This window comes from Marmota marmota, unplaced genomic scaffold (assembly GCF_001458135.2).
Source record: "Marmota marmota marmota unplaced genomic scaffold, marMar, whole genome shotgun sequence".
NCBI lineage: Eukaryota > Metazoa > Chordata > Mammalia > Rodentia > Sciuridae > Marmota > Marmota marmota.
The window spans coordinates 6,169,571-6,189,935 of NW_025999895.1; the positions used below are offsets into that span (position 1 = coordinate 6,169,571).

At 58.6% G+C, this 20,365-nt stretch overlaps 2 protein-coding genes across 7 annotated transcripts in view; one reads left to right on the forward strand and one right to left on the reverse strand.

The window, feature by feature from the left end:
• Window positions 1-1,068, forward strand: part of Grin2c (glutamate ionotropic receptor NMDA type subunit 2C) — a 10,679-nt gene extending 9,611 nt beyond the window's left edge. Inside the window, exon 13 of the mRNA XM_048796757.1 lies at window positions 4-1,068. Coding sequence (XP_048652714.1) covers window positions 4-777 — 774 coding nt within the window. The 3' untranslated portion in view covers window positions 778-1,068. The remainder of the gene's footprint in view (window positions 1-3) is intronic.
• Window positions 1,069-3,296: 2,228 nt separating this feature from the next.
• Window positions 3,297-20,365, reverse strand: part of Tmem104 (transmembrane protein 104) — a 52,476-nt gene continuing 35,407 nt past the window's right edge. For all 6 annotated transcript variants that reach the window (XM_048797898.1, XM_015504224.2, XM_048797896.1 and 3 more), the window contains exon 10: window positions 3,297-7,087. In XM_048797898.1, coding sequence (XP_048653855.1) covers window positions 6,327-7,087 — 761 coding nt within the window. In that variant the 3' untranslated portion in view covers window positions 3,297-6,326. The remainder of the gene's footprint in view (window positions 7,088-20,365) is intronic.

The following is a 20,365-nucleotide window of genomic DNA, read 5'->3' on the forward strand; positions in this document are numbered from 1 at the left end:
CGGCCGCCTCTGCTCGACGTCTCCCGGGCCTCGAACCCGCCTGCCTGGGAGGCGCGGTGGCGGCTCTGCGCCGGGCCCCACGGGCGGCACCTCTCGGCTTCCGAGCGGTGCGCGCTCTCAGAGCGCCCCCTGTCCCCTGCGCACTGTCACTACAGCTCCTTCCCCCGAGCCGACCGGTCCGGACGCCCCTTCCTCCCTCTCTTCCCGGAGTCCCCGGAGCCGGACGACCTGCCGCTGCTGGGGCCAGAGCATCTGGCCCAGCGGGAAGCCCTGCTGCGTGCGGCCTGGGCCCGGAACCCACGCCCGCGCCACGCTTCTCTGCCCAGCTCGGTGGCCGAGGCCTTCACTCGGCCTGGCTTGCTGCCTGCCAGGTACGCAGGCCACACTTGCTCCTGCCCCAACAGCTGGCCGGCCTGCAGGCACTTGGCGCAGGCACAGTCGATGCGGCTGCCCTCCTACCCGGAGGCCTGCAGGCAGGGCGTGCCAGCAGGGGTCCTCGCCTGGCAGCCCAGACAGCACGTCTGCCTGCACGCCCATGCCCACCTGCCATTTTGCTGGGGGGCTGTCTGCCCTCATTTTCCACCCTGCGCCAGTCATGGCCCTTGGCTTCCTGGGTCCTGGGGGCCTCCAGTGCACAGGGGCAGGACCTTGGGACTGAGCACGGGTTACAGGGACAGTGGGGTGCTGGAAGAGGTCAGCAGGGGAGCCTGTGGGACCAAAGGCTCCCGAAGACCCTGCACCTGGAGGCGGATCTCAAGCCTGGAGTCAGAGGTGTGAGGTGCGGTAGTTCTGGTTCCTGTTGGGCTGGATTCTCTGCCTGGCACTGTCAGGGATAGGGACAGGCAGCCTTGGGCTTTCCTGGCTTCTGCAACCATATGCTGGCCAGGGGCCCCAGTGGCAGATGATTCTTCCATGGCCAGCTCAGTGACCTCGGCAGGCTTTGGCTGTGTCCTCATCACGCAAAGCCCCATCCATCCAGCATGTGTCACAGGGAGCAGGGCCATTGAGGGTGTCTCTGCCCTGCTGTTAGTCTGGCCCTGGTCGTGGCTGCTGTGGCCTTGGCGTGAGAGCACGGAGGCTAGACCTGGGGGTGGGGCAGGACCATCCTGCTCCTTGCTCCACCTGACTGGAGTTTCTAAGTACGGAGACATTAAACCAACCTCTTACAACTCACTGCGCCTGGCTGCTCATTCTGCACCCTGAAAGGGGCATCACAACCTGTCGGCAACAGGAGCATCATGGGAATATCCAGATATTCAGTCTTGACAGGACATCTTCTGGGAGCAAGTGGGTGGCTTACCCTGGGGGAGTCTTAGGAGTGTCTGGGGAGGATGTGGGGAGAAGGTGAGGCTGAGGGATGGGCTCCAGGTCACAGAAGCCACTTGGTATTCAGTGCCAACTCAATCTACCCTGGTGCCAGATGTGATCAGCATGGGGGGCGCTGGTGGTGATGAATGGAATTCAGTCTTCAGTCTCCTTGAGAAGGGAGGCCCAGACCAGGGACTGCAGGTGTCTCGCCAAGACAGGGACCACCTGGGAGCCTGACAGTGTCAGGGTGGGAAGACAGCGGAAGGTCTGTTGGGAGCCTGCCAGGCTTGCCTGGCCCTTGGCTGGCTGCATGGGCTCTGTGGGCTCTGAAGCCTGGCCTGGCTGGCATCCAGGGCCAGGTGAGGCTCAGTCTTCCAGGTGCCAGGACTTCTCAGGTGGGAGAATTTGCCCACTGTTCCATCCGCTCATCCTCCCCCTGGGGTTCTCAGCTGACCTCCTTTCTCTGTCACACCATTTGCCCTGGGCCATGTGAAAAGATGGCTCTTGTTATAGTCTTTGGTGTTTTCACATCTGCAACTAGATTTATCCCCCTCAATGACTGAAGCGAGCAAGGAATCCTCCTTCCATTTGTTCCACAAACATGGTAGGCACTATCAATTCTGTCAAACCCTTTCCTGATTGTCCTTAACAGGTTGGGTGGAGGCCAAGCAGATTTGTCCACATGAAAAGAGGCACAGACTTGCCTGGCTCCCTTTCTCTCTGCCCAGTGCCCTTCCTGGGGAGCCAGGTAGGGTGGGGGACAAAGTTCTCAAAAGGTTTGGCGTGATGTCCCAGCTGGTGCCAAGGAAGCAGGGTTCCCTCTTCAGTCTCCAAAGAGAGGCCTGGGTAGAGGCCACGAGAATTGACCTTTTGGTTTGGTTTTAGAGGTGGGAGCAGTTGAGATATAGTAGGGTGGGATACATCTCCATTTGTGGCTAGAGTCTGACCACCCCAAGAATAGGTGGCCCTCCTACATTACGGCCAAGTTCACCTTCTCTGCCCTATGGATGGTCTTGGGCTGGAGCCAGAATCAGACAGGTAGGGGGTGTGAGTCTAGGTGAGTGCTCTGGAAGGAGCTTGACCTTGGCCACAGCCACGGTAGTGAGAGGGTTAACAGTAGGCTACCAATCCCTGAGTGGGACCCTACATTCTCCCTGAGTCAGGATTTGGTGCAGCCCTGGGGGAGACTGTGGCAGTGGGGCCAGGGACAGGGCGAGGCCGGGCTGCTCTGCTCATTGCCCAAGATCATTAATAATCAAGGACTGGAAAGATAATTAAGAGCCAACTGTGGAGCCGAGCCTGCTGTTGGCTGGGAGGAGGGGCCGCTCCTGCTCGCCAGGCCAGCACTGGCTGCCATCTAGGAACATGAGTGGGGGACACAGTCCCTGGGAAGGGGATGTGGTTCAGGGCTGGTGTCCTTCCTCTCCAAGTGGAGGCAGAAAGGCTGGGGGTGGGAAAGGGAGGAAGCAAGGCCTTGGATGGGAAAGCATCCTAAACCAGGGCCCCATGAGCCACACACCAAAGCTGCTTTTCTGTTTGGTGGGACCCAGGAAGAGAGAGGCCCAGCCACAGTCACAGGGAATTCTGTCTGACCTGCTTTCCTCCTGCAGTTGTCCTGGCTGTATTTCCCTTGTCTTTAGCCCAGTGCTCACATCTACCCCCAGGGTGGGGGACAAAGTTCACAAAAGGGTGGGCATGGTATCCCAGACCAGGCCCCTCCAGCCTTGCCTGCCTGGCTCTTTGAAAGGGGAGGTGTGCAGGTCTCCCAGAGGACTGGGGAACCAGAGCCAATCCTTTCCTCCCCTCAAGTCCTCTAGACCCTGAAGAATCGTTTCCTGACTGTGTACTGCAGGCAACGGCCATCACAGGCCACCATCTCTTTAGAAGGCTATGAAACCAATTAGATACCTGAAGTCTTAAACTTGAGTCCCAGGTCTTGGGCTGTGAGTGCAGTTACGGCTGGTGAGTGACAAGGGAGGTAACTGGGCATCAGTAAACAGCAGCTTTATTGAGCACTTCTGTGGCAGGTTCTGCGCTCAGTCCTTAATTTTCCATGACCCATCAGTCATATAGGTAGTTACCCCACTTGGCAGAGGAGGCTCGAAGAAGTACTTAGCACTGTGACAGACACATGGCAGGCCCTCTATACAGGTCACTTCTCCCTTTCTCCAGTATGAGGTTGACACTGCCAGCCCCAGCCCCCAGGGAAGAGGGGTGGCAGGGTTCTCCTGTAGCTCTGGATCTTGGTCTAGGGGCCAGATTTTCAGTGGCCCTTGGCATGAGTCAGCCTTGCTAGGGCCTCTGACCCCTGAGCGGGCTGAAATCTCAGCTTTCTACTCCCCGGGACCTGGCACAGCTGCCACTTCCCCTCTGCTGGCTGCCTGGTTGCTCCTCACCACTCTGGTGCCAGCCTGTTGCCAGGGCTGCTCCTGGCCCCATGTGGTGAGCACAGATGTGTGGCCTGGGGCCTGGACTGGGGCCCACTGCTACCTTCCACAACTCAGCAGTGCCTCAGCCTGTCACCTGCCATCTGCCCCATCTACAAGCCCACAGCCGCCTCTCTGGCCTCAGGTGAGGAACAGCCAGAGGGCTGGCAGCAGGCGCCAGTGCTCAGGTGGGCCTGGCGCCTTGGCAGGGAACAAGCAAAGATTGTCTTCTCCCACCTTGACCTGACTTGCCCTTGGGGCTGCTCTGGGTGGATGAGACAGGTAGAGGCTGCTGTGTTTAAAACTGCCACAACGACACTTGTATCTTGTGCCAGGCTGACATCCAGCTGGCATCCCTGTTCTCCTCACCAATGACCCCTAGAGCCCCTCTGCAAACGGAAACTATGACCCAACTTGCTTCAAACATTGATATAAAAACTCACAATTGTGCTTGATGCACGTGATGAGCAGCATCACTTCGGGATGTCTAGCTGCTAGGGTCTTTCATCCCTTGTCCTGAATCCACCCAGCCATAAGTGGAGAGAAAGGTGACCTCATCTGACTTCTCCCAAGGCAAGTGGCAGGTGGAGATGAAGGTGCAGAGCAACCAGTCAGTGGGGAGGGTCCCTGCGCGGCATCTGTGACTCCCAGTCACTTCAGGTCAATTCCCTCCAGGGCTGGGGCAGCTGGGGCTCAGAGGAGGAGGGGAATGCAGCCACCAGACTCCACTGCTGTGTGTGGCTCCAGATTGTCACATAAATCAACCTGGGCTTTACGATGCTAATAAATTTGCTTCCAAAATTTGGTTTGGAGCCCGGGGGCAGCAGGATGATTTAATTTGCTTTGTCCTTAAGCAAGAGGGAGTGTAATTGGAGAAGGTAAGTACAGATGTTTTAATTGAGTTCTCAGCAAACAGCAGGCAGCTTCAGGGAGGGCCTAGCACAGGGCATGGGCAGCTCTTCCTTATACGTGGCCTTACCACCCTGGCGCTAGCTGGCTTGGCCCGCCTCAGGGCAGGGTCTCCTGGGAAGATACCACCATAGCAGGTGGGGAGGAGCAGATGTTTTTCACATGGATGGAAGATGATGGCTTATGGGGGCAGGTGCAAGAACTGCCCACATGTGACAGTGGCGAGAAAGCAGAGTGAGGCCAATTTATGACTCAGGGGTTCTCAGGGGCAGGGGTGCCAGGGCCAGAAGCAGAGCGGTGCTGCCTGCAGACCCACATTCCCTGGGCCCCAGAGTGTACCGTCAAACGTCAGAGAGCGACACACACACAGAGGAGGAGGTGGTGAAGGTTCCTTCACAAGGGCTAAGCAAGGCACTGAGATCAAGAGGGCAGGGTAGGGGCCTGAGTTCCCCATTCCCCAGAGAGGCAGCTGCCTGGCAGGCTGCTCTGCGCTCTAGGACAATGGGACCAGGCCCAGGGCTGGGGACAAGCCAGGGTCAGGAAGGATCCCCAGGGCCTGAAGCAGAAGGCACATTGAAAATGCAGAGTTCAACAGAGTCATCTGTTTCCAAGGTGGCCTGCCCAGCAGGTGCAGGCATGATTAGGTGGAGGTGGCTGGGAGCCTGGCCTCCTTCCACAAGAACGGGCAGGTATCTCTTCCTACCCCACGGAACTCAGGGGCAGGAGGAGCGCCACGCTGAACACCCGTGGCCAGACTCTGGAGGGAGCACCCTTGTGTGGACTGGAGCAAGGCAGCTGCTGCCTGCTGGCCTTGGCCGTCCGCTGTGGGAACCACGAAGTCCTCTCCGTGCCTCATGCCCAGGGCGGTAAGCCCTTGGGGGTGGTGGTGGGCAGCACCCTCCAGCAGCCCCCTATACTGCAGGAGGCCCAGAGGGCTCCAGGGGGTAGTCAGGGGCCAAAGAGCCCCTACCAGGAAGCACAAGCGAAAGACTTTAAACCCAGCTTCTAGGCTGACGCGTGCCCTGGGAAGGGATGTGTCATTGGCGCAGTGCCCCAGAGATGGTGGCCACAGCAAGGGCCCTCACAGCTCTGGCTCGGGGACCCTGGTGCCAGTTAGCACTTCCCATTCTTGTCACTAGGAGCGGCACTTAGCGACTCTCAGGCCTGGCAGAGAGTTGGGTGCTGCCTGCCATAGGCAGGCCAGGTTAGAGGACCAGGGCCTGGGACTTGTCTCTGAAGGGACAGCAGCTGCTGGTAGACAGGCAAGGACGCAGGAAGGGGCTGGGGAGGGCGGAGGAGGGGACACGGAGTCTGGTATAAATAGCAGCAGTCCAGCACTGCATGTGCTACTACATGGAGGGAGGAGCCTGCCTCCAACAGCTGGAGGGGGCAGCAGTGTGACTGGGACCATCCTGAAACCTGAGAGCAGCTGCGTGCTGCCCTAGGCAGGAGGGCACGGCAGGGAGCTGCTCCAGGGGACCAGGCCCCCCAGGGGACCAGGCCAGCACAGACTAGATAGGGCCCTGGGTTGGGAGGAGACCCCCAGTTGGAGATGCAGTGGTCCCCTCTGAGCGCCCCTGTCTTCCTGCCCATGAAGCCCTGGGTGGCAACAAAAATCTTGCTCTGCAGCGGCAAGGCCGTGGTGGGGTCCCTGGCCGTCTTGTCACCAGGCACACCCTGCCATCAGAGCTTGGTCTCACTGAGAACAATGTTGGCTGTGACGAAGAAGAAGCAGGAGAAAGCCCAGAGCAACACGAAGCCCACCCAGAAGGTGTGGTGGAACGGGGACCTGTGCTTGTTGACGGTCCCGTAGCCGAAAGTCACCTGGGTGTCCTTGCGGCAGTGGTACACCAGGAAGGCAGGGATGACGAACTGGATGCCAGTGCCTGCATAGGCCCCCGTGATGCCCACCAGGGACTCCAGGTCATGTGTGCAGAAGGCCACCAGCACGGGTGGCACCAGGGTGATGGTGGGGAAGACCACGCGGTCTACCACCCAGGGGTACGTGCCGCCCTCGCGGTGGAAGAGCGTCTTCCAGTTGTTGCGCAGAGTCACGGCGATGATGGGGAAGTTGGTGCTGATGGTGAAGACGGGGAAGAGGCCCAGGAAGAGACGCACGGCCGCCAGACCCACGACGTCGCAGCGCGCAAAGTTGAGGGTGTACATGTCCATGAGGCTGTCGCCACGGAAGCAGAAGATGGCGGTGAAGGAGAGGAGGCCATAGAAGGCCAGGATCAGCACGTAGTCCAGGAACACCAGTGGTGTGAGGTAGCGCTTGGAGGAGACGGGGGTGACGAGGGACGGCAGGGAGTGCTGGCACATGAAGGAGTAGACGCACACCCCCAACAGGTTCCGGAGCCCTGAGGGGTCGGCCAGGGGCGGGTGCCCCTCTCCTTGGCCCTTTCCGATGCGGACCAAGGCCAGCACAATCATGATGGCGAAAGCTGGAAGACAAGATGGGAGTGAGCCACGGCATGGGACAGTCCCCTACCTGGGACTCTGTAGCCTGGGGACCTGTGGGGGGGCTAGAAAGAACCCACAAGAAAGAACCTTTAAATTCAGATTCATGCGACCCAAAGCCACATTGTGGAGCAGGTCAACGTGGCTACTAGAGCTTATGAATGCCCCACCTGCCCCTCTCTACACCCTGTCCCCTCTGCCCAGTGTGGGGGTGTCTGGTTATGATTCAGAGCAGTGCTATGCTAGGGTATCAGCAGGGTGGCCCTGTCCCCTTCCTGGCAGGTAGCAGGCTGGCAGCACACCTGTTCCTTTGCCCTCTCTGGTTTAAAGGGTGCGCCTAGGGAGCCGACGGCAAGTGCAGGGCAGAAGGGACAGAGCATTTGGAAGGAAGCGTCCTCCCAGGCTTGGGGCAAAAAGGCAGGAATGCCGGGTGCAGACGTGGAGCCAGCACCTACGGCAGGCAGGAAGTGGCCAGCTGTCACACTAGGGAAGAAATGGCACCAGGGGGCAACTCTGGGACTACTGAGTCCTGAGCTGCTGGCACCGAGGCTGGCGGCAAATGACTTGTGGTTCTGTCCTCCTGGCCTGGTGGCCCAGCTAGTGGACAGAAGATTTGCTGCAGAAGTAGGAAGACCTGTGACCCTGCCTGACTAGAGCAATCAGGCCTCTATCACTGCCCAAGACCGGGCTGCCTCATACAGAGGCACTGCAGACCAGCTCACCAGCCTGTCCTCTGCCACCTGAATGCCTTGGAGGTGGCACAGCAGAGCCACTTGCACACAGCAGAGTTCAGGAAGAACTGAGCCATCAACAGAGCGTTCCTGGCACTCTGAAAAGATGAGACTTCTAGATCTTTCTGCAACCCTCTGGCTTCTGTACCTGCTCTATGGATCATTTAGAACTGGCCCTGTTAGCTACTTAACAACACGGAGACGACCAGTGTCCCCGTCTCCAGTCTGAAGTTTATAACCCCTGCTGTCCCTGTTCAGAGCAGACCTGACAGCCCCTCTAGCCTCACCCAGGTCCCGCAGATAACCATGGGGACATGGGTGAATGTGAAGCGAGACTGAGAGAGAAGAGGCCAGTGTGGCGCTTGGCCACTCCTGACAGCCAGTCCCATCAGAGGCTCAGGCTCCTCCCGGGGACAGGCTGTTCTGCTGGGACCCAGAGGAGGCCAGGCCAGTGTCTTCCCACACAATGCACTGGGGAGTGGGGTGGGGTCATCTATTACTTTAATCAGAACTGCCTGACACTGTTGGGGCCAGGAGGGGTGGCAGAGGGAAGGGGAGTGCAGGAATAGGCCTGAGAAGATTGCCAATAAAGAAGATGATTTGTTTCCGCCTCTCACAGCCCGATCCTTCCCACCACGCCTGCCGCTCCAGGGTGTCACAAATCTTCCCGGCCCTGGCCAGTCAAGGGGAAGCAGTGACCTAGTTCTTCCCTCAAGTCTTGGCCCAGGCAGTCTGGCTCATCCCAGAAACTCCTGGGGTAGGCGCAGGAGGGGTGTGAATGGCAGAGGTCTGCGAGGAAGACCTGCTCCCAGGTACGCTGGGGCAGGAATGGGGGCCTTCAGAAAGCCAGCAGGGCCAGCCCTGTGCCTCAGGAAGGTCACCAGCTGCAGAGCAGGGTGGGGTACAGCTGGGGCCAAGGCTGCGTGGTGGCGGGGCTGGTGGTTCAGGAGGCTGCAGCTGACAGCTGTGCCGCTGTGGGCAGGGTGTTGAGCAGGGCCAAGGGGCGGCGAGATCTCAATCCTGCCCTGTCACTGCCATTCAGTGTGCCACCTGTGACGGGGACCTGCTCCAGGCCCTGGCCCTGACTGACATGAATTTGGAAAGAAGTCAACAGAAATCCCGTCTGTTCCTTGACCTGGGCCTTGGCCCCCAGGTCCTGGCAGCGGGCAGGAAGGCAGAGATGTAGCTGCCCAGTGTGAGCCCCATTAGTGCTCTCTGGCCGGGATGCCAGCTGGGGCTTCTCTGCGCACCTTCTTGCCCAGCACCAGGTCTCCACGAAGCTGTAGGAAACGCAGGCGGAAAGTGGCTTGCTTATTCGGGATGCTGACTAGAGAGCCCAGCGGGGGGCTTTCCCTCTCTTGAACAAACCAAGTTATTGAGGTTTCCAAAAGGGCAGGACTGGCCTGAGCTCGCTCGCACCTGTGCACCCCGCCACCCCCGCTGAGGCGCGCCCGCCAACAGCGGTCCCCAGAGCAGACATCTGGGAAGGGGGGGGTTGTACCTTTAGGTCAGTGATGATGGAGGACTTTTAATTTTTTAGTTGTAGATGGACAAAACCTTTACTTCGTTTTCTTATTTTTATGTGGTGCTGAGCACCGAACTCAGGGCCACATGTGGGAGGCAAGCGCTCTACCGCTGAGCCACAGGCCCCGGCCCATGATGTAGGACTTCTCTAGAACTTCTAGGACATCTACGAAGCTGTGGCTCTAGGTGGCAAGAAGACATGTCTCGCGGTCTTCCGATAAGGCGCCTGCCTAGACCAGCCACCCGCCCGGTTCTCCTGATCTTCTTCATCCAAAGCCCAGATCTACCATCGAGGGCCTGCTGCTGTCTGCTGTCCAGGAGTGAGGAGCCGCCTGAGGTCTCGTGAGCTGGAGTGTTAGGAAGAGTCTGCTCATGGAGTGGCGGCTCCCTGACGAGCACCTGGGGGACAGTGGGCCATCCTCCTGTCCTCTTAGTCATGCCCAGCACAGTTCTTTCTGTCCAAAGTCCCCTTGCTCTGCCAGGCCGTGCGGAAGTGCTGCTGGTGCTGGGAGGGCAGACCCGGTGCCAGCTCCAGGAAGAGGCGGCTCCCTCTGCCCCGTTCTGGGCAGCACCTGGGCCCTGGAGCAGGGCAAGGAGGCCCACCTACCTATCAGCCCAGCGAGCCACAGGAAGGGCACACACTGCCGCACCAGGACAAGGACAGGTTTGGACCTGCCTTCCTGAGGAAGTGGCCATCGAGGCCTGAGGGTGAGCCCCCGCCAACCCTAGGACAGGACAGGCAGGCCGGGCCCCGGCTCCCACCACCATGGGACACATGGCAGTGCTGGCTGTCTCCTGGGAGTGGGAGAGAAGGGACACTTTCTGGCCTGGCTTCCAGACAGGCAAGTGTACAAGAAACCTGTGTGACCCCAACACACAGAAGAGGGAAGGGAAGGAAGTGGAGGGCCGGGGGGCTCAGAGACCAGGGGCACAGGCCCAACTGCTGCCCTGGGACCACACCCCTTAGTCCCCCACCCCCTGCAGCTGCTGGAGGAGCAGAGTTCAACAGCTCCCTCCCAGATAGATGGCCCGTCCCCGGAGACAGCCGCTCCCCAAACTCATTAGGTCTGCTCATAAATCAAAGTGAACGAGATTGACAGCCGTGAGCGACAGGCCGTCAGGATACAGTGGGGAGCACGGCTCTGAGTGCCCAGCATCCAGGGCTTGGCCATCCAAGACACAGCAGCTTACACCCACCTCTGGGACTGTGTGGGGGCCATGGAACGATGTGGAGGTGAGAGAGCAGTGAAGGATACCTGGACGTGCAGGACTTCCCCAGCAAACGAGCAGGGGATTTTCCCCAGTGGGCTTGCTGTGCCCCAGGGTTAGGGCCAGTCCCACTGGTTGTCTGCCCTCTCACAGGCCAGCTACAGAGCATTCCACAGCAGAAATCACACTCCAGGGAGGACTCTGAGGGAGAAGGCAGTGAGGACTGACACCATGTTGCATGAGGACTGTCGGGCAGTGATGAGGGGCCAGGAGACCCTGGCATCTGAGGAGCAGCAGCCCATGGAGAAACAGTTGTGTGGGTTGTGCAGCCCCAGGCTCAGGCAGGACGGCGCCTCCCTCCCTCACCATCAAAGACGCACTCAGTGTCCACCGAGTGTCAGCACTATTCTGGTCACCTGAGGGTAGCACAGGACACTGACAGGTGGACGATACAGAAGACCATTACAACAAAAGAGGGAACTGGCCCTGGCCACAGGGGCTGGGGTACGAGGATGACACCCTATGTTGGGAAGTGTCCACCGTGGGAAGCCACCTGGTGGGCCTAACAGAGGAGAGCCAGGCCATCAGAAGGGACTGCAAGGACCTTCCAGGGCGTGGCTGCCACAGTCCACTCTGGCTCTCGGTTAGGAGAGGAGGAGCTCTTTGCAGGACAGTGACAGGGACTCAGCTTCCCAGGCTCCCAGCCCGACTCTGCCAGGAGGGGTGTACACGCGGACTTCTCACGGCCCCTCTGCGTCCTACAAGCAGGCTCGCCTATTGATTCACCTTGAGGCGCAGCTGTCCCCCCAGCTCCCTGGGAGGGAGGAAGACAGCGCAGCAGGCCAGTCATGATCTCGGGAACTGAGTCAAAAACAGGCACAGATCCTGAGCCCGAGAGCCAGCGAGCAGCCAGCGTGGAGAGGGCATCTCCTTTCCCTTCCTGGGGAGGTGAGGGTGAAGGCCACATTTACACAAGCCTGACCTGCCCTGCCTGTAGGCCCGGGCGGCCTCTGACCCCCCAGCAGAAGTGCATCAGTTACGGGCATGGGGAGGAGCCGAGGAGAGGCTGGCGGGTCACGCTGACATCAGCTTGTACCACGGCAGGTTGGAGACCTGCGTGTGTGGTCAGTTTCCTATCAACATCCATTCTCACAGCGTTCAACACGCTGTCAGTCAAAGCTGTCCAGAGAGAGGTGCTGCAGTTGTGCTGGTAAACCCAGGGCTCGGGAGGCTGAGGCAGGAGGATTGCAAATCTGGCAACTTAGCAAGTCCCTGTCTCAAAATAATAAAAAGGGCTGGGGGTGTAGAGCACCTCTGGGTTCAGTGTAACCCTCACGCCCAAAAGAAAGAAGTTTCTGTGGAAGATGCCTGGCCCGTGGCGGTGTTCTCAGAGCCTCTCTCCTTGGCAGAGAGGACAGGACAGCCAACATCCTTCTGAACAGCTGCCAAGGGGCAAAGGGGATGCTGACTTGTAAGAGGCTGAGAATAAACAAACACCACGTCTCTCTGGAACCCCTCCTTTCTGAACAGTCCCCGACCTCCTGGACTCACCCTGGGGCTGGGGAAGGAGAACACAATCTTGCTGACTAGGTGAAGCACCAGTAAGTCGAGGCCTCATAGTGGACTTGCTGGGACCAAATGGGGGATGAGTAGGTGTCTGAAGTTGGGGGGCCCAGGGCATAGATGCTCACTTTTGGGGGATCCAACAAGCTCACTTGAGCTCAGGAGTTCCAGAACAGCCTAAGCAACAGTGAGACCCCGCTGCAAACCAACAAAACAGAAAACAAAACTCACTAGTGATTGTTTTCTATTGATTACATGCCGACAGAGTTTTGGTTAAGTAAATACATTATCAAAATTGATTCTATATATGTATATTTTAAATTCACTTTTTGACACAGGGTCTCACTCAGTTGCCTTGATCCTCCTGCTTCAGCCTCTTGAGTTCCTGGGATTACCGTGGCACCACGGAGCCTGGCTCTGATTATGTTTTTAAAGTGGTTACCGAAAAATTAAAAATTTCCCAAGTGGCCAATGATGTATTTCCGCTGGGCAGTGGGTCTTCTGTGCTGTGTGTGGCCGTGCAGCCGTATCTTTTGGGAATTTGTGACATCTGCCTTCAGCCCCCATTTTCAGCCCAAGTTTCCCAGCTCTAACTCTGTCACCCGCCTTGATTCTCATGGGGACACTGAAGATCTGGGGTGGGGTTATGACACTGCACTGATCCTTCTTGAAAAGCCAAAGGACACGTAAGCTCTGAGTCCCTTCAAGTGTCAGTGGGTGGCTTGCCCTGTGGAAGGGAGGTGCTGGCTGGGCCTGGACGTGAGCTGGAGCAGAACCTCTCGGGAACCTGGGGCTCTGCCTAACCACCCTGACCCCAGCCACCTGGCTCCCCTCCTCTAGCGGCCCGAAAGGGATAAGGAACACACCTGTGGTGGGCCCGAGGGACCTATGTCCACATGCTGTAGCCCTCTGCCTTTATCCCCAGGGTGCACAACTTTGCATAAATACTTGGAGTCATGACCCTAAGGGCCAGGGGTGAACCCAACCAACTTCCTCCCAGTGTCCGTGGCCATAAGCCCCCTAAAGCCGGTGACAGCTGGGCCTTTTCTGGGCAGGGATATTTTCTGGACAGCAGCCCCCTCAACCCTCCGATCTCTGATTCCAACCCCAGATGCTTCTGAGGCTGGGGTGGAGCGCCCCAGACACTGGGCTATTCTCCAAGTCCCATTCGGGCTCCCACTCCAACTCTGACCATGCAAGGAGGAGGCCATCCATCAAGGTGTCTGTCAGAGGGATAGCCCTTTCTTCTCCAAGCAGAGAATCAACATGCCAGGGATAATGATAACAAATGGCCAGTGTGTGCCCGTCACCAGCTCTGGCCCTGGTGCCCCAGGTAGAGGCTGGGTCTGGGGAGACTTGACACCGGTTTTGTCCTTCATGGCCACAAAACCCTCGCTGAGACCCACTCAGGAGCCCTAAAGGGAAGCAGGTGGCTGTGCATTTGCTCTCCAGATAATCATACTAACCAACTTCAAAAAGAGAGCCACATTAGAGGGGACAGGAAGAGACAGGGGCCGGCAGGGGGAGGTGTGAGTGATGCCCCAGGAGGCTGCACATCTTGGAAGGGCCAGAGGGAAGGAGGCTGTTTTCTCCAAACAAATGCGTTTTCAGGTTATGCTGGGTTCAGCTCTTGCTTTTGCCACTGACCGCATCCTGAGGTGGTCTGTTTCCTTGCCTTTAAAAGCGGAGATGACGTGGGGGTGGGTGCCAAGGAGAGGAGGGGAGCCGGCATGGGCAGAGTGAGGCCCGCAGCAACCGCTCCAATGTGGGGTCCCTCCTACTACGGCAGAGCCTTACTTCCTGGCCCAGTCCCAGCAGGTAGGGACATCCTGTCAGTGCCGAGTCCTCGCCCACTTCTCCTTGTCCAAGGAGAGGACTGGGATTATACTGATGACCCCACCTGCAGGGTCAGGTCGAGCTACTGTCAGAATAGTCCCCAGGAACATATGTCACTGGCACCAGGGTCAGCTAATCCTTTGGGGTCTGGGGGTCAGGGATGGGGTGGTGGCGAGCAGGGCCCCAGACAGGCTGTGCAGATTTGCTGTATGAACCCCGGTGATCCTGGTTCCTTCTCGTCCTACCCAGCACTCCTGAGGCCACACAAAGCCAAGCATCCCTCACTATCATCTGGATGGGTGCTCTCGCTGGTGCCCAAGTGGGTGCATCCTTTGGGCCATTGCCATTCTCCCTAGGCACAGGCCATGGCGCTCCTGTATGAGCCCTGAGAGGACAGGCCATTCTTGGTCCCCTTGGAAGTTCTCTCTGGCCCCACACAGATGTGAGTCTGGCCCCTATGTCAGATTGCTCCCTTGGGCCTGTGTGACATTCTCTGGGGGCCTTGCCTGTAACGACTCACCCCAAGCTCAGTTTGGTTTCTGCTCAAAGGACGCGATTTAAAGCTACCCTGACTCCTGCCTATGCCAGGCCAGCTCCTGTGCTCTCTCCTCATTCCGGGGGAATGAGAGAGAGCCCTGACATAGTCGGCTACGGGACTAAGTGGATAGTGCTTGCTGTCCTCCCTGAGGGACTGGGAGCAGTCCTTCTCTCTCCTGTGGCAGGAGGGGTGGCAGTGAGTCTCTGGAGCAACCAAGTAAGTCTGCAGCCGGAAACAAAGAGTCCTGGCTGTATCGTCCCCAGCCCTCCCCACCGTGGGGCACACAGGGAGTACCCAGTGACAGAGTCCCCGCTTTCCATTCCTAAGCGGCCTGCGAAGCCCAGTGTGGAACTGCGGGGAAGGCAGAGCAGGGCCGGCTGGCTCACCTCCTTCCTGGACATGGCTAACAACGTCTCAGGCACCGTCATCCTCCCCTGAAGGCCACTCGGCCCTTCCCTCCTGAGCAGCCAGCAAGATGCAGAGAAAGCAGGAAGGAGAGAGAGGGGAGCAAGGAAGAGGAGGAGGCCACGTCGGGACAAGGACGCTGGGCTCCCCTAGCCTGACACAGTCCCAGAGCACCGGGCTGCGGTGGCTCCCACTCGCGCTGCAGGTGCAGACGGCTGCCAGATTGCAGCAGGGCAGAAACAGCTGTGGGTGAGGTGCCCCTGCCCCAACAGAGGCCACACCTGCACCACTGCCAGGTCAGCCACAGGAATCCTCGTCCAGTGGCTGGACTCACAGATGCCTGGGCCACATGCAGATCAAAGCTGCTGACAATGAGAGCTGCTCAGACCAGATGTAGCCGGAAGCAGAGGCCTTCACGGGCACCTCCCGACTAAGGGTGGAGGACATGGCTGGCTGCTCCCCAGCAAAGGCTAATGACATGTCCACTCTGCCCTGACAGCCAGAGGACAGAAACCGTGGGTGCCTCTCCTATAAAGGGACGGTCTCCTATAAATGGACCTCTGGGTTTGCAGAGAATTTCTAGAAAACTAACAATAAAATTAAGACCAAATGAAACACATATAAAAGGTTTTTCTGGAATGAGGGAAGGCTGGACCTGAACAGCTCCAGAGAGCCCCAAAGAGGGGCCCAAAGTGGGTGGGCAGGCAGGGCTGCAGACGACAGGGTAAGCGGGCACGGACACAGGAGGGCTGGCGGGAGGGAAGGAGACAGGGGACAGAAATGTGCCACCTTGATTTTGGAAGGCAGGGTCTTTCCCAGACCCTTGAGAAGGACCAGTTGAATGGCTGTAAAAGAACTCAAATGCCAGTTGGCAGCTGTGGGCAGCAGATGGCCCTGGCTGCCGATGCCGACAGATAACAGCAGTCCCACGGGAAGATGCCTCCCGCCCCTCAGGGTCCAGGTGTGAACAAGGGGACAGGTAAAAACCAGAAAACCCCTGTTGCAGGGTGGTGGTCTCCTCCTGGGGGTCTCCTGCCTTGCCTGCCACCACCACAGAGTCCCACCTCTCCCTCTGGCTTGGAAAACAAATCTGGGGCACTTGCTGGGGGTGGTGGGGGGCAGGCCGACTCCAGCTCCTCCGCGGCTGCCTGGCGAGGACGGCGTCTGACCCACTTTGAGGGGAACACAAAGCAGAAGACTGTGAGCATCTGCTCTGAATCCACAAGCAGAGGGGAGGGAGGCCCGGGTCCTCGACAGCCCAGGCCTGAGCAGGGCGGCGGCATTCCAGGGCAAGAGCCTTTATTAGAAAGAATCTGACTTTTAATAACGCCAAGTGGGACGCCCTGAGCTGAGCCAGCTGCTTGTGTCCTTCTGTGGGAGGCGTCTGCCTGGGGAAGCAGGCAGGGGACTGAAATAATCATGCCACAGTGGCCCCTTCCAGCCCCAGAACTCCCTGCTGGGCAGCACTGGGCATGCAGGGCGGGGCCACCACAGGTGTGAGTCGAGCTGCTGGAGGCTCCGGCCCTAAGGTCATGGTCCCTGGGCCTGTGGGGACAAAGCATGGTGCTGTGGCTCCCTCTCCAGGGTCCCTGTCCACCTGCTGCTGACGGTGAGCTGGATGCTGGAGAGAAACCCTCGCCCAGCAGGGGAAGGGCCTGCTTCTCCCTGCTCTCAGGCTGCGCTTCCCTGAGGGTGCTGGCGTGGAGGTTTGGGGTGCAGGGAAGGCCTCCTCTCCACTGCACAGGGGACCACAGCTGGGGTGCAGGGAGGAGAAGCCTTACACTGTGGACACCCAGCTCGGTCACTAAGCACTACAGCTCTCTCTGGACCAGGCTGAGGTCTCGTCCCTGTACCCATGACTGGCCCCTGAGGGGATTAACTCTGAGGCTACTCTCAGGTGTGAAAGCTGGCTGAGATGACAAGGGTGACGCTAGTCACTGTGGCTTGCATCTGTGTGTTGACCAGGTGCCAGCCACGGGGCTAATGAGTACCTGCTACACAATCCCACTTGTCTTCACAGCTGCTGATTGGGAGAGTCCTCACCCCCACGGCCCCGACGTGGAGCCTGGCGGAGGGCGCTTGGTCTGCTGTGCGTGGTGGGAGAGACACTGTCTGACCCACGCCAAGGGAAGCAGGTGAGGCCTGCAGTGTGACAACTGTAGGTGCAGCACTCACAGCAAACCAGCCCCCGGAGCTGGGCCCCGCGCTCAGGAACCTCGGCCGACCTGAAGTGGCTGCCTGTGGGGCGCAGACTGCAGGACCAAGGGGGCTGGTCACCTAAGGCCTGAACAAGTCTCACTTCTGGGACTGCACAGAGAAACCCTCCTTGCACATGAGAACTGAGAGGTATTTGCAGTCCAGGGATCCCACAGTGACCAATCTGGTGTCCCCAGAACTTAATTTTGGCACATTAAGAATGAACCGACCTTGGCACTTGTCATCCATATTCTTTCACTTCCCCTAGACAAGCAGCTGTTTCAAAAGGCCATTTAACTCTTTAAGTCCTACTTTGGCAGAGCGAGAGGACTTCTGGGAAGGGCAGGGCAAAGGCCTCGGAGGAACTGGCCGGCAGCTCCTCGGCAGAGCTCTAGGGCCTGTGATCTCCCCTGGCCTCATTTCAACAGATGGCAGAACAAATTCCTAATTAAGCATGAGAAAGCTTCCGGCTCAGCACATTCACTCATGGCTTTCTGGTCCCTCTGGTACCCATTCTCCCCTTGGTCTCCTGGAAGCCAAGCCAGCTTATTGCCACCCCAAGCTCCCCACGGCTCTTGGAAAGGCCTGTCCCTAATCTAGGGAGAGGGGAGAGGCGGGGAGTGCGCAGCGGGGGTGGGGGTGAGCATGGGGGGGGGTCGTGTCCGGGGATGGGCCATGCAGCTGCTTTTCAGAGGCAAACAGAAAGGGAGCTCCTCGGCAGACAGCTTGGCAGAGACTTGAGAAGACAAGTGGGGCTTCAGAGACCACTGCCTGCAGGGTCTTCTAGAAAGACTGCCAGGGTGAGCTTAGCCCAGAGGACAGACACCCTCCGCAGGGTCCAGCCCCTGTTCCTAGCAGACCTGTGAAGGTCTAGCAGGCAGGGTCTTCCCCGTGACAGGACTGCCCACGTGGTGTTGCTTGGTGGCTGCAGGGGATTCCGTGGCCTCTGTTCCCTTGCTCCTCCCCTGCATACTGCAGCTGGGGTCAGGAGGAGAAAATCACCTGCTCCCAGGCCAAGAGGAAAAATGTCCAGGTGCACTGCCACCCCAGAGGGACAAAAGTCTGGCTCACCAGGGTTCAGTTTACTTCACTGGGCACCTGCCTCTTTCTGGACATGCTCTGTGTCAGTGACAGGTCTGCTTCTCAAGCCCAGGGGTCTGAGTCTCTCATGGAGAAAACTGGCTGCCTGCGCTGTCCCCCACAGCGGCTTGCCCACGAGACTCCTGACACTTGATTATCACTCAGATCAAAGGGAGAAAAGAGGCAATTGGCTGCAAAGACAACGTGTCAAGACAGCTGTGTCACCACCAGAAGACAAGTGCCCGTGACCTTCACAAGCTGGTCCCTGCTCACACTCGGATGCTGGTCTCAGGGCTGCTGTCTCCCGCTGGCTCTGCAGCATGGCAGGGGCTGCCTCCAGGGCTTCAGGAGCCCCAGGACTGGTGAGCGGGGCCTCTTCACAGAAGAGCCTTGGAGTGAGGGCCCAGGGTGACACTGCAGTCAGTGCCTGGTGGACACCATGAGAGGACAGGGCAGCCCGCCACTGGGGTAACAGCAGTCGGTTTTCTCAAGCCCGAGCTGATTCCACTCCTGAGCTAGATCCTGGGGGAGGGGAGAATGGGAAGGGAGCAGGGGAGAATGGTGGGCCTGCAGGCAGCAGGAGATTGGTGGCTCCTCTGACACAATCTGGTATGAGTTGGGCCTCTTGTTTATTTACTTGGGTACTGGGGATAGAATCCCTTGGCACTGAGCCACACCCAAATCATTTTTACTTTGAGATAGGGTCTCACTAAGTTGCCGAGGCTGGCCTCAAACTTGCAATTCTCCGACCCCAGTCTCCCAGTGGCTGGGATTACAGGGGTGCGCCACCATGCCCACCACAAGCTCCTCTCTTTAGATGAATGTATTGCTACCCAGACGCAGAGAGGAATTTGTTGCACTCGATAGACGCAGGGGTGCTGCAGAAGCTGTTAGCTATCATCATCCGGGTGGCTGTCCCCTGTGGGCTGACAGGGGGATCCATCACACCAGGGGAAGCATGTGCATCCCCTGTACCTCTGCCCCTTGCTCGTGCCCAGGACAGGGAAAGAAACAAAACAAAGCTCAGCTTTTGGGCCAGTACCCAGGCTGAGGACAGTCAAGCACACTGGGCAGGAGTCACTTCAGGGCTGCAGAACTGGCTGCAGGAGTTAATGAGCTGGGACACAGAATAGGCCGGGGAGGCGAGGAGGGAGAGTCCTTCTCCAGATCCTGCTCACTGGGGAGGCAGAGCAATAGGAGGAGGGTGGGTGGCCTGCGTTTCTGCTCCCTGCTGACCCTGACCTCTGGTTACAAGTCCCACAGGGGCTGTGTCCCCACGTGGTCTATCCAGGAGCTCCCGTGACCCTGGTGATTCAAGTTCTTGTCTCCTGTCATGACTCAGGTGGTCATGTTAACCCTGGGGACAAAACTGGAGACAGCAGCCCCAGGGTGAGGATGAACCAGATCTCACAGGGGAAGACCAGGAATCCCTCCCCTCATTCCTTGCTGGATGATGAAAGGCGCCAGAGGCTGAAGGCTCACACCTGAACAGCCGGCTCCTGCAGGGCTCAGAATTGATCCTGGCCTTGCTCTCACGTCCTCACAAGGACAGACCAAGAGTGGAAAGAAGGTGCAGGCTGGAGCAGAGTCCAGGAAGAACTTCCAGCACTGCCATGGGTCCCTCCTAGCAGAGCGGGCGCCTTCTGCTGTCACACTCCTGGCCTGGGAGGCTGCCTGCTCCCGATGGGCTCCCTCCAGGGGCGGGCAGGACTGCCTGACCAGAAGAGGGCATGAGGGCTCCTGTGCGCTTGCTGCTCACACTGAGTTGGGGGGACGAGGGAAGCACAGAGGCCAGAATTTCTGGAAGTCGTTTGGGTATACCCTTCCTCAGAGCACCACTGCCCATCCACCTGGGTCCTGGCATGGAACAAGGGACCTGTACCTGAGTCCTGATGCGGGGAAGGGCAGATGTGGAGGCAAAGGGGCTGGGAAAGACAGTGGGGAAGGAGGACAGGCAGAGGGTCCCTCTGGAACCCCCCAGGCCAGGGGCAGGGCAGCCCTTGGGGACCAGGCAGACCCACGGGCCCGAGACCTCTCTAACAGAACAGCAATGGCCTTCTTTGCTTTTGTTTTTCATTTTTTAATGCCTTTATCCTTTTTCTTTCTTCTTTCTTCTTCAAGACGGGGTTTTGTTGTCTAAGCTGGTCTCAAACCATCTTCCCTTAACCTCCCGAGTGCTG